Raw genomic sequence first — 14050 nt, forward strand, 5'->3', positions numbered from 1 at the left:
TATTTGTGAAAAACATAATGACTTGAATGTAAAAAAACAAGGGGGACAGGTATCCAACCACAAAAAGACAAAGAGGAGGGCATTAATAGAAGCAGATCGTCTGAAATACAGTGATACAGTGCAGCCAGGTTTGGTAGCTGATGTGTGGAGATACTGCATTGGGCCTAATTGGGGATCAATGTCCAACACAGGTGTGGGTAACATTTTAACCAAAGCCATACTTGTGGTTAAGGCCTTTGCCTCACCATCATTTTTTATTTGATTTATTTGACTCCACAACCCAAATGAATTCAACTTCAGTGGCACCACCCATCATGTTCCAAATTATATACTAGGTGTTATTTTACACCACTGATTCTAGAAGTTACAGTGACTCACTTAGAGGAAAGTAATGAGAAAGAAATGACTAAATTTCAAGTGTTTAGCAATTACAGCTGTTAATAGCTGTTTAACTGTTGAGGCTGTTCTTTTCTTGCACTCTATTGCAACAGTGTTCAGGTGTGAAAATGCATATATCTATATAGCTGGCTTATTGCAAAAATATCCAAAAATAGGAATCGCTGCTGTAGAGTACAAATCACTCAGAACTTAACTGTAACCTCAGGAAGTTTTCATTTACTGAAATCCGAGAATGTAATTTTACTTTAGGTTGGGCTCGTTTCGATGTGGCAGAATTTTGACCCAATGGAGGAGCCACAAGTAAAGGTCAAACATATTAAACATGAAGTACTATGCTGCTTGCTGTCATCTGTCACATTAGAAGCTTGAAGAAGGGTGATACATCTTACTGCTGCTTTACTGACAGAGTATCTGCATCAATCAGTGCGACAGAGGTCGGTCTGTTTGATGAGACAGAGGGCAGTATTAGGCTATCTCCTCAGTGGGTTTTCCACTGAGCTCCAGTGTAAGTTACACAGCCTGACAGGAAGCTCATGCAGGAGGTCAGGCAGGATTCTGCATACTGTCCACCCACACATGGCCAGTACAGGACTGTGCTATCTCTGCTGGCCAGCAGCAGATACACATGTCAAAGCTTAAGAGAAAGGCCTTTGTACACACTGACAGGTGGAGCTGGAATGTCAAAGGCGTGTATTGTGTAACAGAACAATGCTCCCCCGACAGATACACATGCACTTTCACGTTCAAATTTAGATTTACCAGCACTCTGGCATATACAAACATCCCCCTACTTTCCACCACTCGCCGGCAAGTGCATACAAGTAACTGCACACACACACACACACTCCTTCACCCTAAAACCCACAGCCATGTGTGATCTACTTGACAGTGACCCACAGGCTAATCACTACTTTTTACACCCACATGTTGGTCATCTGTGACAATCAGTGGGTGTTTAAGATAAGAGCCATTTCTGAGCAGATACAAAAATATGTTCATTATACCTTAAGCAAAATAGATTATTGTGAGAATTTCCAGCCTGCTTACAATTGTTATGAAATCAGTATATTTTTCTGGATGTCTATAGCTGATATGACCTGGTTGATATGACGGACAAACCAATGTAGTTAAATGTTGAATATAGAGTTATGCCTGTGCATGTGCAACACAGATTCTTCTAAAGCCTCTGAACAGACTAAAAGGAACACAGACTTTGTGGGTGTGTGCTTAAAGAAAGTTGTTGTAATTGTCCAGCTAATAATTAAATGTCTTGTCATTTATTCTTCATGGTGTTTACATTTTATTGCTGACCTTTCATTCCACACCTCGGCCAGTGTGCAGTGACAGCGGAGACAACAATGTAAAGCCTAGAGCATGTAGAGCACTGCATTATCATACTGCTCTATATGATATGATATACGATGCTGTTCCCAATTCCAGTGCACTAACTAGTGAGTTCACCAGTAGAACCTGGTGTGTTTCAGACAGTTAGTGTGAATCCAGACACTCACGTGTCCCACTCAGCTGACTCCCAGCTCTGATTGTTTTCTGGTGCTGACATATTTTATGTTAAATTACACCCAGCCATTTTGACGACAGCACACAGAGGCTTCACTTACCTCTCCCATTCCCTCTCTCATCTGACCTTTAGGACAGGGATCTTCTTCTGCTAATGTGTCCTCACTGTGGTATATCCTGCATACAAATAGAAATTCAAAACAAACAACACAGCTGTTTACTGTATATCTCACTGGTTCCCAGCTCTTGTAAAATGGTTGGAAAGAGAAAAGAGAGTTGTATGTTAATCTTTCAGTGTCAAATTTCCACATCTGTGAGTTTCACATGTTCCTATTCGTATTAAGCAAATCTACAGCCAGATAAATCAGATATGTTTGACAGGGTAAAGGCTAAGACATCTGAATCCACTTATGGACCAAAGAAAAGAAAAGAAAGAAACAAAAAAGAGATGAAGAAATAAATAGAGGAGAAACCAAATGGAGAAAATAAAATAAATGTGAAGCATCAAAAACACATCATGAATAAAATACTGCTTTCAAGTCCATAGCAGCTGATGTCAAACCTCAAATCCTGTGGAATCCAGTGACATTTTTTTTTACTGTCTTCATACCCTGCAGATCATGGTCAAACACATTCATTTGAATAAGAAGGTGTGTGCATAATGCTATGTCTTAACAGCTCACCCCTATATTCGAGGGATATTTTCAGCTGCAGGAGAGGGAAAAGGTAATCTCCATGATGTCAGATTCAGAAGAAGAGGCACATGTTTGCAGGAGCATTAATGCGCGCTGAATGAGTTTCATCTTTTCACCAGGAACGTCTAAAACACTGCGTAGGTGCACCCTGGAGCTCAGGTGGAGAGCTGCTTAAAATTGCAAGACAATAATTGCAAAGATTAAATATGACCTTTTACAAAACAGCCAAATTGGATGTGGCACTGAACCTGCTCAGTCCATTTGCAGAAATGATTTCCATATCTTCCTTTGCCTCTTCCAAATGTTTTATCTTGCAGAATATTCTCTCGCAAACTCATCACATCAGCGCTAGTTTATAAAACCACAAATCAGAAATAGCTGGGAAATTTTATTGAAACTGCCGGAGATAATGTGCTTTCATTTGGACTCTCAAATAACCTATGCCCAGTCTATTTATTGTTGCAAATGCATTACTAAATGGCACTGCAGCGGACTATGCCAGAACCTTTCAAGATGTCATAGTAAATTGTTAAACAATAAAATCAGTTATAAGCTTTTGCAACCTAAACACTGACCAGGGAAAATGAAATGCAGCCTTTCATAGTTTGCTGCTGGTACATTACTCTGGATTCCTAAAAGCAGAAAGGAAAATATAACTGCAAATGGAATATTAGAAAAGTGATTTACCTGGAAAAGACTGGGGAGCAATTTTCTTTTTGATTTTGCTCCTGCAGCAAAATGATCGAAGGTCGAGAAACAGTCATTTTTGAAGACAACTGCAAAAGAATACTGTGATAGTTATGGATGTACTGACACTGAGGTGGTGTGTATAGAGTGAACTCAACATTTATATAAATTAGCTATGAGTATCCTACTGGACTCGAGGTCCATTAACTTTTATCTTTTATTCTGATGAAAAGAAAGAGTTATGCTTGGAGAATTCTGAGTGCAAATGAAACTGTGATAGATCTTCTCAAAATACAGCCTCAGTGGACATAATAAAACTTTTAAATATTCCAGTTTCCAAACTGTTCACTTGCAAAGAAAAGCAAGAGATGAAAAGAGACCGTGTGTTGTGGAGTTCAGAGCAGCTTGGAGACTCAGTGTAAGCTCAGTGTCTTGTGATTTGATAAGCAACTTATGGCCTAATTTCTTCAGGTTGTTTTCTGAGGGGTTTTCGCTCTGCTTCCTTTTATGTGAAATAGAGAACATCACAGTCAATTCAGAGCCTCAAGGAGGTGATGTGGCCTTAAATCAGTGAAAACATCTGTAATGGCTCTTGCACAATATGCTTGATGAACAGCCTTGCCCTCAGCTAGTCCTCTGCTGCAGAGCGTCTGTGTGTAAAGGCTCAGAGGAGAGTTAGATCAGATAGTTTTCTAAAAAAAAAAAAAAAAAACCTGTCTGCTTAGATCCACCTAGCATTCAGTTAAACCAAACTAAATGCTGAATGCAATGAGCTTATAATAAACTGGTTTTTAGAATTATAATTACTGCATAGTAGGCCTTAGCACAACAAGCAACTCAAATGCTTGCTATTAGAGCTCAGTGGTTATGAATATGTTTGTTCATTTTTACATTGGAGTTTCATTATAGACTACAGTGCTTATAAAAAGTACTCATGAGAATATGACATTGAATAAAACTGACCCAGCTCTGAATACATATATTCATATCATATTTAACTGAAATCCCTTCACTACATGGATTTTTTTCATATTGTTATACCCTGATGGATTGAACTGTCACTTTTTGGCGGTGCAGTGTGTTTTGGGTGAGTTACTGTTGCTTTCTTTACATTTCTGTGAAGCACAGCCTTCGTATGAACCTCGGCTCCACGAGCTTTGTCCACTGATGGCTTTACATAAGGAGCCATTCAAAGCAGAAGATTGTTAAAGCAGCCTCAGTTTATTTAAAAATCAATCCACCCGCTGCATGGGGGTTTTTTTTTTTAGCAAATGAATTTAATTAGAAGGTTATAAACAGCAACACATAAAAGAAGGAAATGGCTCTCCTGTGTACCACACTCCTTGCATAATAAAGAGCTATGACTGGGTTTGCTTATTGTGAGGCACATATTCTTTCTTTTTTCTCTTCTACTTCATGCCCTTCGCCGATGGACCCAGCTTTAAAAAGTGGCTTGCAAAGGGCACGTTTCACTGCACCAGCCATGTTCTGGTGACCATGTGTCATCTCTGCTGATTAATGTATGGACGTCTAAATAAAAAGAAATTGGCCTTGAGAGACCAAAGCAGCAGTGATAGATCTGACGTCCTAGCTGATGCACCTGCCACTGCTGATTATCTCATCCAGTGATGATGATGTTTTATGGTGGGAAACATCCTTGTCCTGCAGTGGCTTGCTACAATTAATTTAACGCAGGTCATAAAAACGATATTTAGTGAGGGCGTCATCAGAATTATACCTCCACTAGGACAGAAGATTCATCTCCGTCATGAAATCACTCAAACATGCATTTTCAATATGTCAAAGTGTGACAGCTCTGCATTATTGGAATGTCTGTAACGTAGAGGCCCAAGGCAATAACCACTCGACAATTTCTTCAAAGATGCGATACCCATCTTTTGCTCGCGGGTGTATTTTTACAGCCTGGACATCGACAGTCTAGCAGCTTTTATGCTAAGCTAAGCTAATTGGCATCTGGCTCCAGGCTACAGACATTCCTGAATAGCTAATTGCTACATCAGAGATCTTTGCAAAAGCTTATCAACAAATTCCTAAATGAATGCTTCAGCTGTTTTTGTAGCTACTTTAACTTAGTCCACCCTCAGAGACGATCAATCTGGCCCCCTGTCTGTGTCCATTTGTGGCACATGATCGTCTTTGTTTCTACGTGCTGTGAGTAAGTTTCTATGAATGCTGGCACCTCTGCATGGCTCCATGCCGACCAGCCTGAGAACAGGTGAAAGGTCTATTATATGCTCTGCATTAAAGGCCACAGGACAAATGGAGCCAGATGATAATCCATATGAGCTCAGTGTGAAAGAATATGACTGAGCTGAAATAAAATCCTATAGCAGGGAATGTTAGGAGCCAGACAGAGAAGATTTAGGCTTCAAACTGGGATGAAATGCTGTGTCCTTGTCTTTTGTGCTCAGAGGTAATTAAACTCCCTTTGCCCCATGTGTTGCCTGTGCGGGTCACTGTGGGTGATTACAGATGGATGGCAATGTGGAGATCAATCTGCCATCCTGTGAAGGAAAAAGTATAGAGTAAGAGACAAAAGAAATAGCGGTGACAGGGGTATCTCTGAGAAAGATGTGTCGTCGTACAGCAGCCTCAAATTAAAGCTGCAGGAATTGTACACCGTGCACCGCTGCAGAGGAATATTTACAGTACATAGTCATTACAGAGAGTGGATGTGGACGGTCTGAGAGGAAAGGCAGAAGCTGGGGGAGGAGTAGTCAGAGTCAGAAACAGTTTTAAGAAGGCTGTGTGCATGAGGGAGCATACAGCCGCTTGTTCCTTTCTGTATAACAAACATTGAGTCAGCTATGACTGTTTTCTACCTCATGTTACTGTTATTCTACATTTAAGTATTTAATCCCATATCTGTCACCATTTGGCAAAAGTTACAGTCTTACTTTCAACATGGTCTTGAAAGGGTCAGATCACCCAAATTGCAAAAGCTGTTCTGTATCTATCCATACAGATTTGATATTATCTGTGGCTGTGATGTCTGCCTCCATCTGAAATCTAATTTGTGGTGCTTGCAGCATGGAAAAATAACATTAAAAAAATGAAAGGTTCACAGTACATAGTGTCATCAGTACATGAGTTAATGCACAGAACACACTGTGAACTATTGTTGACTGTTTGTTCATTAGAAAGCAGCTTGAGCTGTTGATGGTGTCGTCTGTGGGCTGTGGATGCGTCCAGCGATTTTTGTAACTTTCTGAAAGGCATGCCTACTCCCTGATGCAATCAGCCAGGTGTGTGGAGGCGATAAAGTAGGCAGGATCTGAACAGCTCTGTTTCTACACTCATCACACAACCACTTCTGTCACTTTTTGCTATGTACAAACTTTGGTATTCTGTTCAAATATATTATATATATATATATATATATATATATATATATATATATATATATATATATATATATATAATTATCACCACTTGAACAATTACTGCATGTTAAAAAACAGACTACTTTGTGTCAAGTGTACCACAGCTCTTATTCTGAAAGAAAAATGAGTGTAACCTTTTTAAATATGTTTGCATCAGAAATATAATCCCATTCATCTCCTTTTGATTGGAACACAGGTGGAGAATACTGATAACTTAGAAATCTGTCTGGATTTTTGTAGACAAAGTTAAAGTTGGATAGATGGCTGTTATATTTCAGGTTATAGCAGGTTAACATGTTTTCCAGTGGCTGCACTGAGATATCAAGGGAGGCTCCATCAAAGCCTTTATTCCTACATTTGCATTTGTGGCAGAGCGTTAAACACTAGGAGGAGCCTCCTAATAGCACATTTCCACCAAGGGCACAGGAGGTCATTTACAACAACAAATCATAGGGGAGCTTAGTCTTCTTTGCCAATAATGAGGTAATGCACAGAGACAACAGCAAATTATTTCCCTTATACTTATTTTGTCAAATTGAGTGATCATTTCTAAGCAGAGGTATGAAATGAAAAATGCATGCAGGACTAGGATAAAAAAAGATGCGGATTAAGGCATGCTCTTTTTCTCTTTCACTTCCTTAAACTGTATATGGTAAATTCATAAAGCATGTTAGATTTAAACTGACATACATGCTGAACATGCACATGTTATAGGCCTAAACAAAATCCTGCAGTGAAAAGCCAAAGATCAAACGTGTAAAATGAAAAAGTGAGTGTGAGCTGTGAAATGTTGAGGTTGAAGAAGAAAGGCTGCACGGCTGCAGGGCAGATAAAGAACAAATGTGTCTATTGGTGGACGTGTCTTGTTAGAAACTTTGTCTTGGGGTTTTCTTTCTTTGAGATGAATTACACTGCAGCCTGCAGTCTTTGCTTTGACTATCCTGGAGTAATACTTGTGCAAATGCTGCTGTGGCTTTGGGGGATTGCCTGAAAAATCATTTATTGTGAAACATGGTCGGACTGCTGAGTAACAACTCATTGGTAGAAGCATTCAGATGTCAGGCCTTAATGAAGCAGTACATTAGTACAAATTTTGCAACTATATAAGATCAAATCATAAAACAGCATTCACAGAATGGTTACTTTAAGGATGATATTATATCACAGGGATTATTATTGTTATAAGATTGAAATGTTGATTATGGACAAGCTGTTTTGGTCTGTTTATGCCTGAAAGAAAAAAATATTTTCACGAGTTCATTCTGATGAAGAGAAATAAAATTGTAGAATTAAATGATCATGAAAAGCAACAGCTACGGTGAAGTATAAAGAATAAAAGCAAACTATACTGAGGTTATTACCCAAAAACATCAACTCAGAGATTCTAGCTGACTATGATTAGAAATGTTATGTGCTGTTATGTGCTAATGAGCATCTATCAAAGCTGACTGTGTCTTCATTATCACAACATCATGTCAGAAAGGTCAAAGTCATTTTACGTGTGTGAAAACTTTGCCTCCGACCTTTTAAATTTCACTGCCGGTTTGTCATCATCAGTGGACAGTACAGCAGCACATCAGAGAGTAAGCTTCAGCCCCCATACTAATCACTTATCATACTCATCTTCATTTAGCTAAGGAACTATTACAAACTTAGAAACACCAGGTTCTGGGGTGTTTGCACGAGCACATGGAGATTAAAAGTCTGGCCCAGAGAGCAGCAGCAGTGAGAGTGCGCTTGTTCACTTTCCCCGGAACAGATGTTTTTCGGTCCATGGGGAATTCTCATAAAAGAGAATTAACCCCCAGGATAAATTTAGGGAAGAAGAATGAAAACACATACATCTAACCATTAAAGTTTTCCTTCTGCTCTCTCGGGAGCTTTTACAAACCAGGTTTAATTTTCATAAGTAACAGCCTCTAGAGGAAGCACTGCTTTATATTTATCAGAGTAATAAATTATATTTGGGTGCACTCACTGTGATCAGGGCTTGAGGACAGGGGCGTGTAAACAAGCAAACCATAGACACCCACATCACTCCGCACCACCTCACCTCTTCTGGGGGTAGCATTTGCAAAGACCTAAGAAAAGAGTAAGAGAGATATTTAAACACATCCAGAAGTAGTCTGCTGGAAGACTCCTGGATTGCACTGCCCACACACTCCCACATGCTCAACATCATTAAAAACAAAAGGGCATGACTGAAACAATGCTGCAATCTGACAACCAGAGAATCAGGTGGATTCACCACGAGAATCTCAAAACACAAAGAAGGTGGAAGATGGAGGACTTTCAATTCTTATGATTCTTAACTACAGCTTCTTTTACAGTATTATAAGCATTAGAAATTATTATCCATTACTTGAGAGATTAAACATGTAGTTTCTGCTTACTTTGAATTATGCTAATTTACCATGCGATCATGTGAATTAATCAGAATATATTAGCATCCACATTTGCTTTAAGACATTTTGGCTGAGATCTGCTGACTAAATTAGATTTTAAATGACCCACACTGCGCAGCTCTTTTAAGCACAGCTCATTTAAACACTGTCTTTTCACCGTGTCGCTTTGAAAATTTATGTAGTGTCTCACGCCACCCAGTGGGCTGGACAATATCCAGATACTGGAGAGATCAAGAAGAAACCATAAGAAAGCAGTGTTGGATGAAAAAATGTACTATAAACTTTTATTTCAGGATTTGGAACAGTGGTCGATTTTAATTGGACAAACAATTTTAGTAGAATGCATTTATAATCTAACAAAATAGTTACATCTTGTTTCACTAATTTTCATTCTTGGCTGACCTTATAAGGCCAAGCTCACTGCCAGTTAAAGAGACCACTTGTCGATGTTTGAGAGCTTCAGGGCCTGTACATGTCACCTCCTCCAAAAACGTGACATTTTTAGGATGGACAGAAAGCCACTTCCACAGATACTCCATCTTCTCGTCACACACCCAGGGGTTTTCTGATAAGATCACCTGAAACGAGGATTTTCTCTCATGCAGCAGCCCTGGGAGGAGATGCTGCAGCTGATTGTGATTGAGCAGCAGCAGCTCAAGGTGTTGGAGCTCCTGGAGGAGGGTGGCAGGCAGATCCTGGAGCTGATTCTCCTGCAGAAAAAGCTGAGATAGTTTCAGGTTATAGGTAAAAGTTGTAGGTTTGAGGGAGCTTAGCTTGTTCCCAGCAAGGTTTAGTGACTTCAACTGGTGCAGGTTTTTCAGGACATCTGGTTGTAGCTCTTGCAGGCTGTTATGGCTCAAGTCTAGATTCTCCAAATGAGGCAGCTTCTGAAACAGACCTGCTGGGACACTGGTTAAACGATTCCCAGACAGGTCCAGCCAGGTGAGGCTGCTGTTGTCACAAAACCACTCAGCATCTGCTTTTGCTATCAGATTATTCTTCAGCACCAGACCACGAATTGAGACATGACTGAAGACATTTGCTGGCAGATGCTCCAGCTGATTCCCTGTGAGGTCCAGCGTGTCCAGGTGAGGAACGACACTCAGCAGGTCTGAGGGCAGGATTGTCAGGTTGTTGTGATACAGCTGGAGGTTGTTTAAAAGGGGCACAAGACCTAAATGCCTAGCTGTAATGCTGCTGAGGTTGGTGGACTGGATGGACAGGTGAGTGGTGTTGGCAGGCAAACCATCCACAGGGAAGTGTGTAAGGGAGCTTTGGCTGCACACCACCTCTGCACCTGAAGGCTCAAAGGAACAGGAGCACAGATCTGGGCAGGAGCTGGTGCCTCTTTTTTGGAAACAGCATTCGGCCAGAGCAGTGACAGTCAGGAGCAGCCACAAGTTCATCTTTAAACACTGCACAGAGAAAACACAATGTCTTGTAAGTACCAGTGTAAGAGGTAAGTATTTAAGTCATTATAAATACACAACTTTACCTGAGAGATGAAGTAGAGCTTCATCGGTTTTGGATCTGGACTTGGTTTATACAATGTTGAGTATATTTGTTCCCGTCAGTAAGTCAGGACAGAATTTTGCAAGAGGCAAACAAAACCGAGCAAAACAAGCGTGATCATCAGCTGGTGAGTGGATACTTTTTTCTGTAATTTCTAAAAGTAAAGATGTTGCTACACATAAATCAATACTTTCTTTGTTCATTCCTACAAGCATGTGTCATATGCAATGTAAAATCTTCCTTTCAAAAAGTGAACAAATAATGAGGTGCTCCTTGGATCTGGTTTTAGGATCACATCTTTTTCATTTGCATTCTCCTCTCTAAGAACATACAATTGACAAATGGTATTTGAGTTAGATTAGAGTGAGGAAACCACTGGTCTGTCCAAATATAACAAAATCCACCTACAAGCATCTCTAAAGCTCACGAATTCACATATCTTGTTTTTAATTTGTGCAAAAACCGAATCCAGTTATCAAACTTTCTTTTCCAACAAATGTAGTTTATCTGCAATTAAAGTGCAAGTAAAGAAAATATTTTAACACCCTCTTTGTCTTTGTTCACATAATGTTTATTTATATACCAATTTGGAAGCAAGACAGCTGTGACAGGTTGAAGCAGGTACATTTTCAGGTCAGATACTAATCAGTAAGAAAATGTTAAGCTTCATGGTTTAGTTCACTTTCTGTCAGTGAAACTAATGAGCATCCAGCTAGTGCCTCAGGTTTAGCACATAGGATGAGATCTCCAAGGTAGACCTTCTCCCTGTTCTTCTGAATCCACCTCCAGAGGTACTGCACCTTCTCATCACACTGCCAAGGGTTGATAGTCAGGGCTAGAGACAGCTGTCCCAGGGAGTCCAGCTGGTCCAGTAAACCTGGAGGGATGTGGGTCAGTTGGTTGTCATCCAGAGCCAGAACTTTGAGCTGAGTGAGCTGCTGAAAAAGGTTTTGGGGGAGACTGTTGAGCTTATTCTGAGAGAGGAACAGATAAGTGAGGTTACGGGTGCTCTGCAGCACAGATGCATCTAGTGTGTGTAGCTTGTTGTTCTCAAGGTTCAGCCTTTGAAGTTTGGTCAGTGTGTCCAGAGAATTGGCAGAGATCTTCTCCAGTTGGTTGTTGGAAAGGTCTAGAATCTCCAGATGGGGAAGCTTCTGGAGAAGAGCAGTTGGGAACTTTGTCAGACGGTTTCCAGATAAGTCCAACCAGGTGAGGCTGCTGTTATCTGGAAGCCACTCTGCATCGGCTTTTTCAATCAGATTATTCTTCAGAATCAAGCTGCGGAGCGGGGCATGGCTGAAGACATTTGCTGGCTGGTCTGTCAGTTTGTTTCCTGTGAGATCCAAAGTGTTGAGGTGAGGAACACCTCTGAGAAGGTGAGAGGAAAGATTCTGCAGGTGGTTGCTGTTCAGGTGGAGCTCTTGCAGCAGGGGTGTGGCGTTTAGATGCTTCTCAGAGAGTGAGGTGATGTTTGTGAACTGGATCGTGAGCATGGTGGTGTTCTTTGGGAGCCCCTCAGTGGGGTACTCTGTCAGGGGAACCTCATTGCACACCACCTCGCCACTTCTGGGGTAGCATTTGCAAAGAGCTGGGCAGGAGAGAGTTCCCTGACAGAAATATGCCAACCAGAACAAAGTATGGACACGCCAGTTATGCATTACTGGGACAGAAAAAAGGGAGAACACTTTTAAATATGAGCAAGAAAAGACAACAGAATAAATAAACACTTAAATATTGCACCACTGCAAAACATCTGACCACAAATAAGAAATTCTATGTATTTCACACACATGGCGTTCAGTTACATGAATCACAAAATAAAACTTACTTGTTTTCTAGGTGAGTATCAGCCAGGCTGCTCCTTACAGAGTTTCTGCAGTGCTCATTGGTAAATCACTGAGTCATCTGGGGAGCAGATTCCCCCAAACTAATCATTACTTAGTGAGTAAACAAGTACCTGTAACTGCACAGTCATCTGTCAAGGACAGACGGTTGCAACAGACTGACTCTAACCTGCAGGGGAAGTACAAAATGTTGGTGTATTGAACAAAATATTTTAACTTAAGACCTGCTGATTCTGAAATATAAAACTCTGTTTTAATAAGAGCACATAAAGTTAGTCTCAGAGAAAAACGTGGTGTCCACATTATTTTATGGGTCTTATATGGGACACAAAAAGGAAGGCGAGAACATGTTAGAAAGACATAAATGCATGATTATAAATAATTTTGTTATCAGAAAAGCCAACTATTTCAAAACACAAGAGTTTTGCTTGGAATAAGCAGAGAAGCATTGTAAATGCAAACAATTTAAATTTGGGTCAGGGATCCCTCTGTGCCTAAATAAAAAGGTTCTTACCGTATTTGAACAGGAAAATGTGTCCATGTCAGCATGCTTTTCTGTGTGATTTGTATTGGAGCAAAGTAGAAATATACTGACATGCAGCGATGGAAGGAGTAGTCAGTATTTAGTGAATGCACACAACTGCTTAAATATTCTGTTATATGTCCAGCATTCATAATTTTACTTACAAAAGGTAAAGGTAAGGTAAAGAACAAGCTCCTCACATGTATATGAATAAATGCACTTTGAAGTTACATGTAATCTCTGCAAGGAGGACACACCTGTCTGACATGTAAACGAAAAGGATCCATGTACCTGCAAGATGAGCAGGAGAAAGAGCAGGAGAAAGAGCACAGGAGGAGGCCGAATGCCACCTCGGGGCACAGCGGTCGCTACAGCAGGTTTCATGATAATGTAACCAGAACATACAGTCACAGCTGATAGAAAGAATGAATTAGACCTGAAACATGAAATATGATTTTAGCAGATGGGCATTATGATTAACCATTTCATTATGGATGATGAGTGCCAGTTGGCTTTAGGCTGTTCTGAAAGATTTATTTCAGTCAAGCCCACTCACTCCACATGCACTTGCAAGATAGAGATGGACCTATTCTGGTATGGTTCAAATCGTCTCCTAAAATGTACTGTAGGCAGATATTACACCTCTGAAGGAGCACTACAGTATTCCTACGTTTGCATGTTTTAGTGTTACGCAATAAGGACTTAGATAATGTCATTGGGACGTATTCTTTCAACAATCTAGTTATGAATCATCAAGACAAGAAAATAAACGTATTTCCCAAAAGGACCGTTGTGTGAATCTGTGACTGTGCACTGATTATTTAGGTAAAGTGCCACCTGTGTATAAATCCCAGTTTTCCCCAGCGTTTCCTGTGTCCACACCCCAAAACATTACAATGAACTTACTCCGTCTGTATATTTCATACAGTCCACTGCTCGTGATGCCATTTCTACGTTATCCAGGGGGGAACATTGTGTGAAATCAAGCCTGAAAGCTTTCAAATTAGGCAGAAAGAAAATCACTAGAGCCACTGTTCGCATTTCTGGAAGTCTACACACTGGA

The 14050-nt window shown here is 40.3% G+C and overlaps 2 protein-coding genes across 2 annotated transcripts; both read right to left on the reverse strand.

Moving 5' to 3' along the window:
- Positions 1-9388: 9388 nt before the first annotated feature.
- LOC113137344 (phospholipase A2 inhibitor-like) lies at positions 9389-10636 on the reverse strand. Its single transcript, XM_026318925.1, has 2 exons — positions 10604-10636; positions 9389-10523 (listed from the first exon to the last, which is right to left on the reverse strand). Exons 1-2 carry the CDS (start codon positions 10625-10627, stop codon positions 9489-9491), a joined length of 1059 nt encoding a protein of 352 aa, XP_026174710.1. The 5' UTR covers positions 10628-10636; the 3' UTR covers positions 9389-9488.
- A 539-nt stretch (positions 10637-11175) lies between these two features.
- On the reverse strand, positions 11176-13030 carry LOC113137143 (leucine-rich alpha-2-glycoprotein-like). Its single transcript, XM_026318594.1, has 2 exons — positions 12449-13030; positions 11176-12280 (listed from the first exon to the last, which is right to left on the reverse strand). Exon 2 carries the CDS (start codon positions 12276-12278, stop codon positions 11280-11282), a length of 999 nt encoding a protein of 332 aa, XP_026174379.1. The 5' UTR covers positions 12279-12280; positions 12449-13030; the 3' UTR covers positions 11176-11279.
- Between the last annotated feature and the right edge of the window lie 1020 nt (positions 13031-14050).

Source organism: Mastacembelus armatus, chromosome 24 (assembly GCF_900324485.2).
Source record: "Mastacembelus armatus chromosome 24, fMasArm1.2, whole genome shotgun sequence".
In the NCBI taxonomy this organism is placed as follows: domain Eukaryota; kingdom Metazoa; phylum Chordata; class Actinopteri; order Synbranchiformes; family Mastacembelidae; genus Mastacembelus; species Mastacembelus armatus.